The sequence below is a fragment of the Haemorhous mexicanus genome, chromosome 28 (genome assembly GCF_027477595.1).
Source record: "Haemorhous mexicanus isolate bHaeMex1 chromosome 28, bHaeMex1.pri, whole genome shotgun sequence".
Lineage (NCBI taxonomy): Eukaryota > Metazoa > Chordata > Aves > Passeriformes > Fringillidae > Haemorhous > Haemorhous mexicanus.
Window position 1 is genome coordinate 1,554,799 of NC_082368.1, and position 19,508 is coordinate 1,574,306.

Here is a 19,508-nt window from a genome sequence, read left to right on the forward strand (position 1 = left end):
CTGCTGGAAGGGCAGGGATGGGGAGGTGCCACAGACCTTACAGAACTCAGGAGCACCAAGGTTCAGAGAGAAATCTACAGGATGTACAGCAAGCCCCGTGGTTATTGACCCACCCAGGAATCCTCCTGGGACTGAGCACTGAACAATGTGCAGTTCTGGCAGCAATGCCCCCCTTGGGCACTGCCAGACTTTGTTGCACACCTCGACCCATGGGCAAAGGCAGCAGAGATGTGAGTGGGAGTGTCACACAGTGTGCTCAGGAAGGGGCCTGCACTCACCTTTGCAAAGGCGTCCCTGCCGTAGGTGGCCTCCTGCTCCGTGTGCTGTTTGTCGATGACGTCCCTGCCTGTGGCCACCGTCCGGAACAGCAGCGCCTTCTCCACCAGCTCGGCCTTGGTGGACAGGAGCTCCGCGATGACGGACACCACCCTGCTGTTCTCGATGATGGGAGTGTCTCCATCCACACAGAACTTCAGGTTCCCCTGCAATCAGCAGCATTTCTCCATCTGCCCTTTACTAACAGAGATCAGCACACCCCAACTCCATCCGTTTTCCACCTGCTACTCCAGGCTGGAAATCCCCTGCCACACTGGAAGGTGGGTCCTGCACATCCACACCCTCAAACTTCCAACGTCAGAGGGAGCAGCAAGGGCTTTCTCAAAGCAAAGCATTCCTGCTCAGTGTTCAGCTCAGCTTTTGGGACAAACAACATCAAACACTTCCCAAGATTTAATCAAACACCATCCCAAGATTCAGAGTCCGGGGATAGGGAATTGCACCATGTATGCAAATGCTGGATGTAGCATTTGTCTTCACTGCAGCTCGCCAGGAAACCACTGGCTGTAATTCCCCTGGCAGTGCTACTGCCACAGAGGGACTGGGAATGGTGTGGGGAAGCTGAGAGGTCAGTGCCAGTGGGACTGGACTGGCAGCACCCCACCACCACAGCTCTGCTCCTGGGTACCTTCTGTGCCAGGATTAAGCAGTGACGCCCCTTGGTGATTCACAGCAGAGGGTGTCTCCCAGCCTGCCTGCATGGCCCCACTCTGCTCTGCCTCCATTTCTTCCCAGCACTGTCATCCCAAGGAGGAAAAGGAACTGGAACAAAGTTGCTCTTTGCCAACCTCCTCCTGCCCACCTCTTTCCTCAGGAAACATGAGAGCTGAGCTACAGGAACTCCCTGCTAGTGTGCAGGGGAGGAAGTTCTGTGGCTCCCAGAAGGATCCACGAGAAGGAAGGATCTCCTCAGTCTCAGAACACAAAAAATTAAGAGGACTTCTGTGTTTCCTGTGCTCAACCTTCACCATGAAGTGAAGCAGGATCACTGTGGTGAAGGTGAGGGTGAGGGCACAAAGGGACAGAAGCTCCCTATCCCCTCACTGCCAAACTCCAGTTCCTTTTTGAGAACATACAACTGCTCCCAGTACTTAGTGGTATGCCTGGTTTGGGATCTGGAACATACAGGAATACATGTGATCATCATTGCAGTGCCCTGTTCCAGCAAGGACTTTCTGTCACCACTGGAGCTGTGAGCTGGACACCTTCCCAGCCACCAGAGCTTCCAAGGGCTTCTGCAGCAGGAAAATCAGAGCTGCTGGCAGTACAAGCCCTCCTGAGAACAGCCCAGGGATGGGTTCAGGGATGGATAGCCATGGGCAGGGAGCTTACCAGGTGCAGAATGGCTGCAACGATTTTGTAGACAGTTTGAATCTCCTCCTGCTTGAAGCCAATCACCTTCATGGCATCAGCGACTGCCTTGAACTCAGCCCCGTCATTGATGGAACACTGAGGGAAGAGGGAAGTTTGGGATGGGGGATTAAATGGAAGTCAGCTGTGAGGAAGCAAGGATTTCACAAGCCCATGGGAAACAAGATGCACTTTGATGTTTCTCAGAGGCAAGACACTGTCATGAGGTTTTCCAGCTTATTCCAATGCCATCGTGCGTGCTTGGACACTGAACCCTGCATTGCACACACGGATTCTGGGAGCAGGAGACACAGAAATCCACCACAGCACAATAAATTCCACAGTGGAATTTGCTGAGAAAGAGTTCATAAAAAATCCCAGAAGAACAGGGACAATTTGTGCACTCACAGACCCTCTGAGCAGAGGCTGCAGAGCACCAGCAGGAAATCTCTGTTCTCCACCTCTCCCAAGATTAGCATACCTATTTTTAAAGAGGAGGTCTCTGGGTTTCTGTACCAAAGTGCATCTCACATTTTCCCTAGGAAATCAGGGAACCTTTGGTCTGGACTCTGCTTCAAAGGGACAACACTAGGGACAGCTCCAGCTGTATCTGAAGTGTTCAGGATCTTGTCGTCTAAAAACTTTATGGGTTTGTTCCCTTCTTTCCTGCTCAGAGTTCCCCCTTGAGGACAAGTCAGACATGAAGACACAGTCCTTCAGTAACTCAAAGATCCTGTTGCAAAAAAATGAATCCTTCTGGCTTTTTGCTCCAGAAGACAGCTTAAGGTACCCATTATGGAGTATGGAATGTCTGCCACTGGAAATGGGCCAAATATCCACACCTGCATTTATTAATGAATCATTTTATTGCTGTTTATAAGCAGATGCAGCATGCACAGGTATATTTGTATGTTTTAAGCAGAATAGAGGTAAATCTTTTCTATAATTCTAAGTACACTTGTGCTTTATCTTGTAGCACCAGAAACCTCATTACAAACAGCAGACCAGTGTCACCTTTCCCTGCTCATCCCCACTGATCTCAACTTCTGCTAGCTCAGCAGTGCTTTGAGCATTTCCAGCAGCACTTCCAACGTTAAGCTGTCCCTGGGTCCCTCAGAGCCCTCACCTTGAGCTGTGCCCCAGGGCAGATGTAGCTGTAGGCTGATGCATCCTTCTGGAGGTGCAGAGAACGCAGGAGCTGCTCAGAACCTCCCTGCAGGAGCTGCACGAAGAGAATTTTAAGAAATGGTGAACGCGAAATATAAAATCCTTCTTTTCTCTGTCTCTTATTCATCTGCTTGACAAGCAAAATCATGAAAATATTAATTACTGCTGCAGTATCTGGAGCACAATGTGCAAGATACAGGGTCTGCAATGGGGCAGGGCTCTGCCACCACAAATCACTGTCCTTTAGAGTCACAACTGTATAAAAACCAGCCTGAACCCCTCCCAGACCTGTTCACAGCTGTGCCATGCCACAGTTGGGCCTTGGCAAGCACATTGCCCACACAGAGACTTTTCCTCCTGGAAATGACACATCTATGAGGAAAGTGCTAATATGCCATCATGGAGTACTGAAAAAGTGGAAAAAAAATAAACAATCCTCCCCTTCCCTCAGTGCAGAATCAAGGTTATACTAATAGGCTGACCATATCCCCCAAAGGACACACAGGGAACCAACACACAATGTGGAAGACATTAAAGAACATCCAAAAAACCAAATTACTTCCATATGGACTAAAGGCTTCAAGACAAAATAGAGGGATTAGGCTTACTACACATAAAACAGTGAGTCAAAGTCCAATGTCCTACCATATTTGCTTTGTCAGCCTCCTTTTAAGCTTAGCAATGTGTTAATATGGGACTGGAGGATAGAAAACAATCCATCTTCCCAGGCTCCCTCCCAGCCCAGGCCCCTGCAGAGAACTGAAGAACCCAAGATCACCCAAGATGCTGCAAAAGGGAACCCTCTGCAAAACACATGAGAGGGTGAGAGCCCTGAGTGCTCTGCCCAAGGGAAGCTGGGGACAAGCCACTGCTCGAGCCAAGAAACACAAACCTGGTAGAAGGAGTGGAAGCTTCGCTCCCCGGGCTGCTGCACGATCACACGGGACTGGGGGAACAAAGCACAGGGCTGGGTGTTAGTGTCCCCTCAGACACCCACACCACCAGGACATCCCAAATCCATCCCATCTCACACTCAGGCTCTTGGGAACACCATCACACATGTGTGACCCTTGAGGTCTGCAGTCAAAAGCTCCAGCTTGTGTAACAGCTGCAATGTCCTACTTCCACCCAGGAGTCCCATGTGGGAACCACAGGGTTGCTTTCATGGAAGAGTAAAATAAAAACCATCCTTTAGTTTTAGAATGATTTAATCATTGGAAATGAAAACCAGGACTCTGTGACTACAGATAAATGCTCAGGGCCTGGTGATCACCACTCCTACACCCCCAGGACAGGCTGCCCATAGCAGCCACAGTAGAAGGGAATGCTCTGCTCTGACACAAGGGCCTTGTTTTAGGGAACTGTAGCTCCATTCCAGAATCCTCATTCCAGACCAGAGTAAAACAGCACAAAAAAGGGGTTAAATACAGCAGACATTCAGTCAACCAGCAATGTGTCCTTATTTCATGCTACAAGTTTGAACTATGAAGAGTGATGGGGAACAGAGCTGTGTTGGGGAGGTTTAGGTTGGTTCTCAGGGAAAGGTTCTTTCCCCAGAGGTGCTGGCACTGCCCAGGCTCCCCAGAAAATGGGCACAGTCCTGAGGCTGCCAGAGCTCCAGGAGGGTTTGGACAGTGCTGCCAGGGATGCCCAGGGTGGGATTGTTGGGGGGTCTGGGCAGGGCCAGGGGTTGGACTGGATGATCCTGATGGGTCCCATCCAACCCAGGATATTCCATGATTTGATGTGTTCCTGCTGCAAAGCCACTGCCTGTTACTGCTTGCATTTGGGCCAGAGCCTCCACTGCTTTCACATGGAAACAAATTTAACTTGGGAGAAGTCAAGGATATGAAATAAACAATCAGGATAAATAAATCATCAGGATTTAAGTCACTGCAGCTGTAGTCCCAGCCCTCCTTTTACTTCAAAGTAACCCAAGTTAAATGTTTGGGTTTGTTGTTTTGTTTTTTAAAATAAAGTGTTTGTTCTGAAAATAGACTTCAGGGAAATAAGGGGAGAAGTAAAAAAGAAACACAAACAAAAAAGGGTGTTGGCAGAAGTGGTCAAACACATAATCAAAGCCAGACGTGTCTCACACAGCAAGAGCTGTTAATGGCTCACGCCTGAGCTCTCCAGTTTTGCATATTCCAATGTTTTCAGACACCACTTAATGACATGAGGAAAATAATTATGCTATGATCACTTGGAATATATAAAAACAACACTACCAACAGCTCACCCAAGGCTGTGGCATTATTCCAAAATAACACTTCTCAAGCACACTTGCTCCCTACAGCCCTGGAAATCTTCTCCAGGGAGAGATCAGTGCAAGAACTACAAAGCAGGACTGTGCAGGGAGTAAATTTTATCCAAAATAAAAACTGAGATTAAACTTCACACACCCACACACACAAAATCCTTTGGGTAACAGCCCCATTGCTGCTGAGCTCTGGAAGTCATGGTGCTCCAGGAACAGGGCACTGCCAGCACTGCAGTGGCTTTCCTGACTCCTGAGGAAAACTTAAGCCCTGGATTCATTTTCTGTGCCCTCATTCCTCACCTGCTGTACATGTCTGAACGGAAAACTTTCTACTTACAAAGACCAGATTGCAAAAGTAACTCCAGCAAAGGCTGCAACCCTGGAAGGCAGAGTACCTTACCTTTTCTAGCAGGTAATTATTGATGTGCCCCCCTATGGGGTCTCCCTTGAAATCAAAGTTGATGTCCATGTACTTTCCAAAGCGGCTGGAATTGTCGTTGCGGTTTGTTTTGGCGTTGCCAAAGGCCTCCAGCACACAGTTGGATTTCAGCAGGATGTTCTTCACTCTGCAGCAGGGATGGAGGGATGGAAAAGGGTAAGGCTTCAACACTCACAGCACGGGATTTTTTTCACAGCCACTTCTCCAGAAGAATTCAGTGACAGCAGTGATGCTCTTTGATGGCAGATTTGGGCAGGTGTGGATGACATCAGCAATCCCATGGGAAATCAGCTGGGAGCTGTCAGCAATGCTCCTCGGAGGAAGCAAATGCTCTTTGGTTCAAAGACCAGACCCCCACCCTGAAATCAGCACCAGGAATTCAGCTTCTATACACATTTGAATTCTGAAACCAATTTTCTGAACTCTTTTTCAAATCATTTTCAAAAGTTCATTCGGGGTAGGCTTAAGTCTGTTTCTGCAGAAAGCCACATTCTTTGCTCCAAAACTTTTTCTCCAGGACAGAGAGGGACATTTTGCAATTCAGAATCATGTGAGCCTGGAAGGTCACGGAATACACTCCTTGCACTCCACATGGTCAGTCTTCTAGCCCACGCAAATTTCAGGCAATTTGCCCCAGGAAAAGTGATTTAGAATCATTTAGGTTGGCAATGACCTCTAAGATCATAGAGTCCTGCCATTAGATGGTTGATATTGGCTGGATGGTATTTCTAGATGCTGTTTTGATTTTGAAAGTTTGAACTTTCAAAACAAACTTTTCAATGGGATTTCAGCAATTAATACTGCAAAATTCCCAGAGTAAAAGCAGTACCTGGAAAAGTTAAGTATAAATCAGCATGTACAAGAGACCATCTGATAATGTGGGGCTACACAGCCCACAGAAAGAGATCTACAAGCAGGAGAAATTCCCTTCTTTTCCAGCCCAGACCTTACCTCTCCACCTCAGCCCTCTGCCCGGGGTTGGTGATGGCTGCTATGTACTGCATTATGTATTTACTGGCCTCAGTTTTCCCAGCCCCGCTTTCACCTGGGGGCAGAAATACCACGGTGACCAAACAGATGAAAAAAAGCAAAACAAATCATTGGACAAGACCTCAATTCTATCCCAACAGTGCCTGGGTGGTTTGGTTTTTTCTTTTTAAAGCAATCTTTGTGTGCACTCGGGACGTTTTCTAAACACAGCCATAACCCTGCCTGGCTGCTGCTGCTGGCCTGACTTTGAGCAATTGTGCTGTGAGATTCCACAGGTCGGGAAAAGGGCTGGCACACAGAGGATCAAAGGAATATTGTTAGAGGAGAAAGCCTGGCCTGCAGCAGCACAAGGGGCCACTGTTCAGCATCCCAGGCCGGGGCTCTCTCCTTTCAGAGCTGCCTGAGCACGGGGACATCAAGGAAACGAAGTGCCAGGATCCAGCCAGGGATCACTCTGGTACCAGCCCTGCTCCCACTGCTGGAGCCACGGCCTTTCCAATGGAGAAGGGAACAAACAGGGGCCAGTCAGGGCAGCGACAAAAATCAGCAGCTCCTGAGGAGAGACAAGCCCAGTTCTGCTGATCCCAGCCTTGCTGATCCCAGGTCACTCCTGATCCCAGGTCACTCTCCGGAGCAGACACAGGGCTCCTGCTCACTTTATCCCTCTTCAGGCACAGATCCAGCTCCTGCCTGGCACCAGCTCTTGAATGAGATAAGAAATAATTGTGCCGATCTCCACACACTGATTCAAATGCAAATGAGCAGCTTTAAGCTTAATGAAGTTTCTTTTATAAAACGCTGTCATTAGCCAAACCATTATTCTCCTTCTGCCTGGAATTTCACACAGATCAGACGCTCATCACCATGCAGAGCCCTCCCAGCCTACCTGAGATGACAATGCAGGTGTCTTTGGCTCGTCTCTTCATGGCTTTGTAAGCAGCATCAGCGATGGCAAAGAGGTGGGGAGGCCTCTCGTAGAGCTCCCTGCCCTTGTACTGCTCGATCGTGTCCCGCCCGTAGATGTTCAGGTTCTTGTAAGGGTTCATGGAGACAACCACCTCCCCGATAAAGGTGTAAATCCGGCCCTTCTCGAAGCTGCCAGAGCAGACAAAAGGCAGGAGTCAGACAAACGCGGAGGCTCAGGACAGGCCCTGCCCGGGCCATGGGGGGAACTCATCCATCCATCACCCAGGGAACACAGGACAGGAAACCGCTGGCTCTGACACCGGCACAGCAGCAGAGACCCGAGGGTACAGGGCCAACAACCCAGGGCTGCCTTGGAGTTCCACCACCTACAAAGGACATTTCTGCCTCTGCTTCGCTTCCAGATCCATGATGTGGCATTCACAGTTTCTACAACTGGCTATAAGTGAACATGAGTGTGAGAAGCAAATTTAATCTGCTTCATAAAGGAGATTGACAGGCAAATTCTTCTCCCAGGTTCTGTAGTTGTCCATGGCCCAGCTCAGGCCAGAGGAGCAGAAGTTCTGAAGCCCTCACTGAGAGGTCTAATCACACTTGAAGTAAACAAGACAGATGCCCAGGAGGGATTGCAGCCTCTCAGCTCTAGCAATGAGTCTTTTTTGCTGGAAGGCACTTTGGTATCATCACTGCTACTACACCAGAGAGGAAAAATTGTAAATAATGTGTGCAAACAACCCTACACCATTCCTATCCCTATCTGGCTCTTTGATTCTTTCTGCAAACAAGACAGAAAATAACTTGATGTTAGTTTAAAAAAAAATGTTTAAGTTAGAAAATGTTTCCAAACAAACTCCCATTTTATTGGAAGTTACCTATGAGAACTCAGAATAATTCCAGATTAGCAGCTGAGGAATTTACACAGCATTTGTTTCTCAGGAGGAGAAAGGACAACAGGTTTAGGGATCAACACACAAACCCTGGATTTCCAGCGCCAATCCCTGTCTGCAGCTGCATTTAAACCTCGGGACATTAGATGGCACCAGAACCCCTCCACAGAGCCCGGGAGCCTCGAATCCTGACAGACTCTGGCACAAATTCCAGCGTTACTTTATTGGATTTATTACCACCCCCATGTGGTGACAGCCCTGACATTTTCTATTGTTCATTTGAGAATTTTCTGCAGCATCTTGGCAGCATCAGTTTTTAGCAGGTGTAACAAACTCAAGGAATATCATCCAGCAAACAGCATTCTACTTTCTAGAAGAGCTGGTGCCTCCCACTCCAGCTTCCTCCTGGAACACTGCACTGGGAAGGCCCGAGAATTGCAAAAACATCCTCTTGTTCCTACATCACTTTTAACTTAAGGTGTCCTGATATGTATTTCCCAAAATAATAATGAGCTTAAAATGCAAAGATATTTTACATTTTTGAGATATATGCTGTTTGAAAGGCAACAGTAATGTTTTACAAAGATCAGGTCAACATAATTAGCAATACCAATACCTCTAATTTTAACTTTTTGGAAGATCCTGAACAGGTAGAAGTGCAAAGGGATCAGATACCAGGCTGGGAGCCCATGAGGGACTCTGCATACACAGAGGAGAGCTTGAAAAACCAAACCCACACAACACTGCTGGTATTAAGGAGATCAAGTCACACTGGGACATCAATATGTAATGGAAACCACAAGGCCATCACAATGAGCAGAATCATTCCACCTCCTGGAGATGGACAACAAAAAAGGTGAGTGACTCAATGGAGAACACCGAGCCTGCTCTCCCAAGTCCCTGCCAGCAGCACAGAACTGTGCTCAAGGCACTGCTGAGGCTGAAAATAAAGATCCAGCAGACTGAGGATGAGCTTTAAAGCCCCATGAGCAGCTGGAGACTTCATTGGCACAGAGAGGGTGAGGGGGCTTGTTTTGGCTGAGGAGAAATAAAGAAATAAAGGCCATTCCTGCTGCAGTGTTGTGCCAAGCCACCATCACAGCACCCAATACTCTGACCTCTTCCTTAAGTAATGAATTATGTAAACTTGCATTGCCAGAGCCCAGTTTAAGTTTCCTCCCTTGACAGTTCAGCATCCCTGAGTGAATCAGAGAATCAGGGAAAGTCCTGAGTGGGAAGGGACTCCAAGGATCACCCAGTCCCACCCCTGGCCTGCCCAGACATCCCAGCAATCCCAGCCTGTGCATCCCTGACAGTGCTGTCCAAAGGCTGCTGGAGCTCTGGCAGCCTCAGGGCTGTGCCTATTCCCTGGGGAGCCTGGGCAGTGCCAGCACCCTCTGCCTGTAAGCAGAACCTCCAGATCTGGGCCTGCAGAGCCCCTGCTCCAGAGGAGTTCCAGCTGGGATGCTGGCACAGCCTCACATCCTGCCTGCCACTTCCCCACAGCTCAGCTCAGACAGCAGATCTCACACTGGGCCTCCAAGCCAAGTTCTAAAAGGTTTTACTGGGCTCTGATGAGTTGTGTCTTCAGCTCTGTGGCAAAAGGCAGATGGAGATGAGGGGGAAGAAGGATCTGTCTCCAGGCTTGACAAACAGGCACCTCTCCAGCCTGGCTTTGGGGATACAGAATTTATGAACGAGTGACGCCCCCATTTACATCTCAGTTCATTTTTCTTTCTTTCCTAGCACCAGAGTTAAAATTGCAGAGCTGTGCTCAGATGCACCCACCAGGAGCTCCAGCTCCTCACCCCTCGTTGCTGATAAAGCCCCTTTTCATCCCTGAGCACGGCTCAGCACAGCAGCAGGCCAAAAACAGCAGGGCTTCTTTTCCTGGCTGCAGGGCTCCAGTGGGAGAGCTGGGTTTGCCTGCCCATGGAGAGCTCTGAAAAGCTTAAGAAAACAACCCACGAGGGCAGTGCAAATGGGGAGCTTTGAGCTGTGTGAAACCTATGATTGCTCTGCAGGGCAAGGTCACAAAACAAGACCACGAATCCATTTGGTGCTTTTCACAGCCAGCACAGGCATTTTAGTGCTGAGGTGTAACATGTAGAACTGAGGTTTTGTTTCTCAAAGCAACACCAGTGCAGTTCCTTGATTTAAAAAAGTTCCTTAATAAAAGGAACCCAAGGATCCACCCCCGGGGCAACACCCCTGGGTCAGACCTTGTTTTGTACCTCATGGAAGTCACATCAGCTTGTGCTGCAGCAAAACATTTCCCTGCAGTAGTTCCATTTGAATTATTTCTGTATAAATGTCACGGAATCATGGAATATCCTGAGTGGGAAAGTATCCCCAAGGATCACCCAGTCCCACCCCTGGCCCTGCCCAGACACCCCAGCAATCCCACCCTGGTCATCCCTGGCTGTGCTGTCCAAACCCTCCTGGAGCTGTGGCAGCCTCAGGGCTGGGACCATTCCCTGGGCAGTGCCAGCACCCACTGGGGGAAGGTCCTTTCCCTGATCTCCATCCCAACTCCCCTGGCCCAGCTCCAGCCCTTCCCTGGATCCTGTCCCTGTCACAGGGAGCAGAGATCAGAGCCGTCCCCTGGGGAGGAGCTGCAGTCCCAGTGAGTCTCCCCTCAGTCCCCTCTCTCCAGCAGCTCAGCAGCCAAAAAGCAATTCACAGTATTTCATCCTTGTGGGTTATTTTGAGGAGGAACATCAGCTCTTTCATGAGAAGTTTTTATTACCTTATTAAAACATCAATTGATAATGAGAAAATAAAAACCAGTGAGTCACAGAATATAAATCATTTTAAGGGAGAGAAATTCTTCTCTAGTATAGAAGTCCACTAAGGCAAGAAATACACTTTTACTTTGTTTTGTAGTTTTTATTTTTAGGGAAAGGAGTTTAAAAAAAAAAAAAAAAGGATCTTTAAATCCAAGGATCATGTGCAGTTGCTCCTGGAAAATACACTGCAGAAATGGGAACACTGAAGCAGAAATCTCCACCACCAGAGAGCACTCACATTTAGGATTTCCTCCACCTGACAAACACTCCAGTCAAAAATAAAACTGTTCTTACCGAGGAAATGATGCAACTTCAAATGCACTCAGTACAAATAAAGAAAAGTTAGTTGGCAAGACTTGGAACCCACACTCCCAAACAACATCTGCAGGATGGGATCGTTGCACAAAGAGCCTCACCAAGCTCAGCACACCCGTCAGACAGGGAATTCCTAATTACTCATTGACATGTAACTCCTCTGCTCCAGAAGCCAAAGAGCCCTTGGAGCAGCACTGCCAGCCTCACTAACCCACTCTGCCACTCCATGCCCATCTGTCCAACGACCCAGGGACAGAGCATCTGCTGGAGAAACACAGCAGGTCACTGGTTTGCTGTTGCTTTAGGAGAGCTGAAGTGCAGGTATTGGTATTCTGGATAATATTCTACTGGGAAAAGCCCTTCTCTGGTCCTGAACTGCTCCATTCTCAGCACTGCTCACAGACTGGCAGCACATTCTGCTTTACAGACACACCAAAGCTTTACCCCTTAGCAGGTGCTCCCTGAAGCTCCTTGGGCTCAGCCCTTCCTGATGCTCCACAGGTCTCCCCGGACAGACCCTGCTCAGTCAGTCACAGCACACACACCCACTGAAGATGGGCTTTCAGTTTGGCTGTGCAGCAGTGCCTTGAAGGAAAGGAAATGTTAAGGGAAAGCAAATAATTCATGACAGAATCCAGAGTGCTATAGCTCCCTCAGCTGTGCTAGTCAGCAGCAAACCTAGTCCCACTGAAGATTAAGAGAATCAAAACTGGTGGTTTCAAACTATTCTCTATTTCCAGCTTATTTGTGAACTCCAAAGCACAAAGTGAAATTCTGAGTATGGGCACACATCTTTTTCTTCCTCCTCTGTGTGTGGAAAGAATCATCCAGGAGCTGCATATCTCTACTATGTAGAGTAGGGACAATTCCTTTTCCTGTTGTAAACATCCCACATGGTTTGGGTCACTCTCCCAAATGAGGTAACAAGCCTCAGTTATTTTTTCCATTTAATACATACATTAAAAGTCCATGACTGCAGGCTTTGAGTCCATTCTCTTTGCAAACCCATGTGGAGACATTTAATTAAAACTTGTGTTCATAAGGAGATGTTCATGGACAGCCAAGCATGGGCCTTTAGGATGTGTTCAGAAGGAAGGGAATTTGAGCAGGCTTCTGGCACTGAAAGCTTATTTACCTGGTTTGTAAATGCAAGAATTAGTAGCCTGCAGTCACCCAAGGGAACAACCCCATTGTCCTTGTGCTTTGGGAAGTGAGTGACTTTCCTAAAGCTAAGTTCACTCTGTGCCTCAGGTACTTGGGCCTTTTCTATGTGATACCAGGTCTCTACTGAGAGTTCAGTGCTGCTTAAAGACATTATTTTATGTAAATCTCAAAACAAACTCAGCTGTCAAGCAGGACTTCAAGCCTTTCAGTAATTGTTCATAAACTGTCTCACAGAGAATCAGCCTCCCACAAGAGCACTCAGATAAACAGGATTTGCGTTGGCAGAACTATGGCTAAAATATTCCTGCTGCTCTTGGAAAAACAGCCCAAAAAACTGTCCAGTCAGTATAACCTCCCTGCACCAGGAAAACCATCCAAGTCTGTCCTGATCATGAATATGCATGTCTACAATATTCAAAATACGCATGTCTACGTGGTTCTGATCCCCCTGAGGGCCAGGAAAACAGCAATTAAACTCATGTTGGGTGCAGGTGAGAATTTTGCCTGCAGCTGGCCTGCATGGACTCGGTGCTCAGATGCTGCCAGTTGAACAAAATAGGAAATGCCATTTGGAGCACGTTCTGCACCACTCCTTTCCTGTATGGAGGGAGCAGACAGGGCAGGGTGAGGACTACTCCATTCATCTGCAGCCTCCAGCCAGCTTGGAAATTAGGTTAAAAGAGTTCTTTGTAGCTATGTCACTTTTTTCTAAATAAAATTAGCAAACTACAAGTGACCACTGCCACATCCTCCTCAACAAACCAAGGTTTAAGGGAATTGTCTGTAATTTGATGGGGCTGATTCAGCTCCAAGCCAGCTGACCCTTGAGTCATCCACAAGCTCTGCAAACTCACTGGTTAAGGTCAGGGGAAGGAAAATGGGAATGGATGCTAAGCCAACTCTAATGAACACTGAATAAAGTCTAAAACTGGGAGATGTAGGAACAGGAATAATATTAAAATCCCTCTCCTTAAATGTAAAGCACTAACCTTGCACTGAAAAAATGCCAAACCACTAAACACAGGAGTCACTGAACTCTCATTCCGATTTGTGTCAGACCGGCCAAGCTCTCCCAGCAGCAGGGGAGCCCTGCACACTCCTTTTCCAGCTCTGGAGCACAGCAGAAGGCACAAGCAGAAGGCACAAGCAGACTTGAGATAGATAAGGAGTTAAAGGGAAGTTCTTTGGAAAGCCTCCACACAATGCTTTATGGTTTATTCCGACAGGCACAGGAGGAAGTCACTGCCAGCACAGGTAGAGGGAAGAACTTTGCTCTCTGTGTGTGGAGCAGTAAAACACTCCCAATTTCCATGTGAAAATCAGCCTGGGACATGGTAAAATATGAGTGCAGCAACCACATTGTGCTCTGGGCAGGATGGTGCCCTGAGTGCTGTCCTGAGGGAGCATTAACCTGGGATCCCAGATCTAACCAGGAAACAGCAGAACAGGCTTGGGATAGCAGCAAACAAGAGGCTGCCCACAATCTCTAACTTTCAATCTGCCAAATAAAAGCAGATCTCTAAAGGGACAGCAAAAAGCAAAAGCAAGCTCAGCAGTTGGGTAGGTTCTCCTCTCTGCTGCCATCACACCCCGAGCCAGCTGCAGCACTGAGCCTGTCATGCAGAGGAACTCATTTAAATGCACGACACTCACAGAACTAGGGAGGAGGAGGAAAAAGTGGAAGTGCTCACCTATAAATACCTGGGGAGATGAGAATCATCCTGCCAGGCAGCCAGAAGAAAATATTAAACGCAACACCACACAGGCCCATATAAAGGGAAAATGGCAATGGAGGACCCTGGCAAACACAGGAAAGCTGCAGAGCAGTTCAGTGGCAGCTGCAAGGACCAAGGAGCCCTGCTGGATATGGCTGGTTTGTTTTATGTATGTACTTAGAAGACTTGGCTTCCTGCACTGACCAACAAGTGACTTCATGATCTATTATGTTCCTTCCACTCTGATGTTACAGCACTCAGGTACTTAAAAAGGACATTTCACCTCCATTCACCTCCCCTTTCCAAAGCCTGGGTCCATATTAACTGTAAGCTGCCACATCACGATTATCCCAGTCTTCAGTTTTGGGAATTCAGCTTTGCACACTGGATTGTGCACCCTTGTGTTCAAGGATTTGCTACCTTCAGGCATTTCAGGGGACAAAACTGCAAAAACACCTGCCCAAAAGGCAAACACCAGGGCATTGCCTGTGGATGGATAGATTTGCACCATGAGGAAGATCCTGCCTCATTTCCTCACCTTGCTTCAGTGGGGTGTGAATTCTGCAGTTGTGGCTTTGTCCCTGGGTGTCCAGGCAAGCTGATGCTTCTAAATAACCTTGTGAAGGGCTATAAAATCCTTCAACCCAGCAGAAAGATTCAGAAACATGCAGAAAACAAAGTCCATGACTGAGCCCCCGTTCCTTGCTCCCAACTCTCCAGTAACTCAGGAAACAACAACCACTCACAAATAACATCACCTGAAACTGCATCAGCCCCTGCACTGATGATTTGCAATCTTATTTTCTAGGCCATGTTCAAACACACACCTAGTGTGACACTTTCCCAACTCTGTCCACACTGGCTGGACTGGGGAAGTGTTGGCTTTTAAACGATCTGGTTTAGAGGGAATGAAGGGGAAACCCTGATAGATATTCAGATGTGGGAAGGACCAAGCTGTGGAGAAAGGGAGAGACAAGCCGTGGTGGACAGAAGAAGGAGGAATGGATTTGGGTGGTGGGCAGGGCCCTGCATAAAGCCCTGGACAAATTGAGCCCCCTCTCCTCCTGTTGTCCCTTGAGCCTTTGGAATGTTGTTCAATTGTGATAACTACACCTCCTCTCACTCCACAAGCCCAAGTGCCAAGGTACAGTGCCAGGATTCCACAGGTTCTCATTGGAAATGCCTGGAGACTCCTTTAGCAGTCAGCTGGCTGGGAGCTGCTGATGTTCAGCTGCTTCATTGTTCTGCTGGGAAGGAACATTCTGATTTGTTAAGCCCGTGGCCACTACTGATCTGTGATGCTGCTGGAGCCCCTGAATGCAGCATTGTTTGGGACAGGGCTCAGAAAACCCAAGAATCATCTTGCAGCATGAAGATACAGAACCCCATCTGCCAGCACTCCAAAAGCATGGCTCTGTGCTCTGGTAACGTTACATATAAAAAAAAATTAGGTGCCTTATTTATACAAACACAGGCCACAAAAACCAGGCAAAAATAACAATGCAAAACATGCAAATAATGACTTGTGTTTCTGCAGCATGAGGGCTTCCTTTGGAGTTGTTTCAGTGATCTGCACCATGGCACCCCAAACCAAATAGTGACAGTCCTTACACATGCCTGTGTGTCACCTGGCTGTGACACTGGGCTGGGACATGGGGATGTGACTCCAGGCTGTGACACTGGGCTGAGAGTGACACTGGGCTGGGACATGGGGATGTGACTCCAGGCTGTGACACTGGGCTGAGAGTGACACTGGGCTTCTCCAGGCACCCAGGCTTTCACAGCACATGCTGGTGACTCAGCTCCATGGCCTGCCCACAGGCTGTCCCAGCCCTTGCAGTGCCAGCCAAGGGCTCTAGCAGACAAACCACTGAGTCTCCAAGCAGCAGATGAGGACATTCCACCTCCAGCTGCCCATTCTGCTCCTCAGTCAAACATTGCCTTCTGCCACGTCTGCTGCAGGGACAATGAGGGACAGCTGTGACCCCGGCCACCCCCAGATTGCCACCAACTCCTTTCAGACACCAACGGCCTCAGCCAGAGCACGTGGACAAAGAGCCACAAGCAGTGGAGGGGAAAATTAAGTTTGTAAATCACAAAGTAAATCTGTCTCAACAATATGTCCATGAACTGCTCAGGCTGAAAGGACTTTTCCTCATGCTGCCTTGAAAGCATGGCTAGTCAGGAAAAGCTTCCCCGTTTGGATACAGATTTGGCTCAGGTTTGTTCCTGAGGCTTTCTTTCAAGTATTTGCTGTTTCGTACTGGAAAAGCTTCATGTCCCTAATGGAGATCTGAACAGAACTGCACCAAAACTCCTCTTCTCCATCTCCCAGTCTCTCCCATCACCAAGAATGGAGCAGGAGATGCCCTGGAAGACAAAACCTCAGGCTCTTTAAGGGACCAGATCATGCCAGTGTGAAAAGGCCCAGTAAACACACAAGGTTTGTTCTTCCAATTAAAGAGCAACTAATATTCCACAGAAAGTTTGGGTGGGAAACAAAGGATTTTAACTACAACCAAGTGTAGTGGGTTCACTTAAATTCATGAGTGTGACTGAACTGGCAGATTCAGTATCAGGGTCTTTCTCCCTCTCACTGAAAGTCAACTTCAAAAAGGGAAAAGGAGAAGGAACAAAACAGGGAATGGTTCAAACACCCTTGTGGGTATGGAAGGGCAGGGCAGAACTGGCAAGATAAGCAAATGAATTTGCACAGTGGCCTGAAGTACCTCACTTTACATCCTTTCAATGGAAAAGCAGCTGAGCAGCAGCAGAACTGCTATTTATGCATTCATCATCCACGCATAAAGAGTGAATTCCTAAATGGCAACTGTACACAGATAGCCCAAGGGAACATTAGCAAGATGGAAAAGGACTTAAAAGGTTTGATTAGTAAAGCAGATTACTTGATTTACATGCTGCTTGCTTTATCGGTTTAAATTATCACTGGAAAGATTGGGTTCATTTACTTCCCTTACATTTGACATATTTTTTTTCAGTCAAAGACAGCTCCTACTCAGAAGCTGAAAGACTATTCAAGTAATAATAATGTGAGCCAGCACAAATACCACACAAATCAGAATTAACATGCAGATAACCTGAAAGCATCTTCAATTTATCTGTCACAAGCCAAGCCGGCTTTGACCACACCATCAATTTTTTAATCCTAGCCAGTGGAATTCAGAGCCCTGTGAAATTATTTGAAACAGGATCTTCTGAAGGACAAACCAGCCCCAGGATTTGGGCAGGCTTCTACTTCTGTGGCGTATCAATTGCCAGATGATAATCATTACTTAATGACAATCTCCAAAAGTCAGATCAGTTTATCAAAAAGTTTTATAAAGATGTTTTCGGCCACTAATTATTTAGTGAAAGCACTGATTTAGCCTGGGGTGGTGGTGGAGTGACCCTCAGCTTTGGCAGACCCAGTTACACACTGAGAGCAGCACGGGGGGAAGCTGCTGCTCCTGGGCAGGGTGACCCCACCCCTGTGCAAGCCCCGGAGCCGCCGGCCCAGCTCAGGGCAGGAGCCCTGGAACCTCCCCAGGGGCTCCCAAACAGCCCCAGCCAAGCTCTGACACACACAGGCAGCTCCAGGTGACAGCTGAACAGAATTGTGATCTCCAGGAAGAGCAGCACAAGTTTTCCAATTAATTTTGGTATCAGCTTTATTTAGATATTGATTTTTTTTTTTCTTAAGTAACAGTTCAGAGCTGACACATCCTCCTTCAACACAGCTACCTCCTTCTCTCCTTCCCTCCCCTGAGCAATCAGCTGCTGAGCCCTCATAGAACAGCATGAAACACAAAAAAACACTTGGTATCAACAAATCTGGCAGTCACAAACTGTTAATCTCTTTACACCTTTTACAAACAGAGAAAATAATCTATTAGCTGGAAAACATATTTTCTACATTATTTTATATTTTTTTTTAAGTTAAGTGGTTAGTATTACCCTTCTCACACTCATCCCTGCTGCACAAAAGATGAATGGATAGTTCAGCCATACTCGTGTGGTTGGAATAATCAAGATATTCTTCAATTACCAGTAAGTATAAACATAGGAAAGGTCACTATCAGCTCCTCACACACTCAGTGGTCAGTCTCCAGCAGGCAAGAGCAAATGAGGGGAATGGCTCTACTGCCAGTTTTCCTAAGACTTCTGGAAACAATAGAGTGCTTCAGGTTTCTCCAATATTTTGCTGTGTCAGTGGGAAAGCACTGACAATCCATACATTTGGGTGGCAATCCACAGTGGAATACAACTGCCAATCATTATATATCAGCACACACACTCTTACATCAGCTAATCCATGATAATCCATCAGCAGCAAAGCTGCCACCCTGACCCCAAAAGAGCCTTTGGTGAACTTAAGAAATTCTGCTTTGAATGCAAGAATTTGAACCCACAATATACACAACTCTTATTACTTGCATTTTACATATTGTATAAAATGTAATGCAACAGTCACTAATACACAGTTCTCTCACACATCCCAATCCTCAAGGATTGTAGTATTTTCATGGATTTTTTTATTTAATGTAGCCATGGCTACAAGGTATAGAAGGGCAGGGTTAAATGGGATATCAGGAGGAAATTCCTCCCTGGGAGGGTGGGCAGGCCCTGGCACAGGGTGCCCAGAGCAGCTGTGGCTGCCCCTTGATCCCTGGAAGTTTCCAAGGCCAGGCTGGACAGGGTTTGGAGCAGCCTGGGACAGTGGAAGGTGTCCCTGCCATGGCAGGGGTGGTGCTGGATGGGCTTTAAGGTCCCTTCCAGCCCAAACCATCCTGTAATCCCATGATTCTTTATTTTTGATCTATGTATGTAAAATTAACTTTAAAGGTTTACATTTACACAAGGCTCCTGCTAAAAACTATTGCCCACAGCCTTCTGACTGAATCTGAGGAATAAAATGGTCACTTAGACAATCCAGTCAGAAAATGCATCTATAGCTTTGGATCCAATGGCATGGCCTGATGGACTTGCAGATAAAGACACGGTTCAAGTGTTTCAGTCACGGCACTTTCATGCAGTGCCAATAAAATTACTACAAATCCTGGTTTTGTCAAAAGGAGAGTGGAATGTATTTATGAAATGACTCTTTTCCTCCTAAATATATTCAAGAGAGGCTTACAGGAAAAGAAATAAAGCTCAGTTATTTCCTGTTCACAT

The 19,508-nt window shown here is 47.4% G+C and overlaps 1 protein-coding gene across 4 annotated transcripts in view; it reads right to left on the reverse strand.

Annotated features, from left to right (window-relative positions):
- Nucleotides 1-19,508, reverse strand: part of MYO1D (myosin ID) — a 158,692-nt gene that overhangs the window by 115,349 nt on the left and 23,835 nt on the right. For all 4 annotated transcript variants that reach the window (XM_059869530.1, XM_059869534.1, XM_059869532.1 and 1 more), the window contains exons 2-8: nt 7,429-7,637; nt 6,504-6,597; nt 5,514-5,679; nt 3,746-3,799; nt 2,813-2,908; nt 1,669-1,785; nt 279-482 (exon numbers count right to left, since the gene is read on the reverse strand). In XM_059869530.1, coding sequence (XP_059725513.1) covers nt 279-482; nt 1,669-1,785; nt 2,813-2,908; nt 3,746-3,799; nt 5,514-5,679; nt 6,504-6,597; nt 7,429-7,637 — 940 coding nt within the window. The remainder of the gene's footprint in view (nt 1-278; nt 483-1,668; nt 1,786-2,812; nt 2,909-3,745; nt 3,800-5,513; nt 5,680-6,503; nt 6,598-7,428; nt 7,638-19,508) is intronic.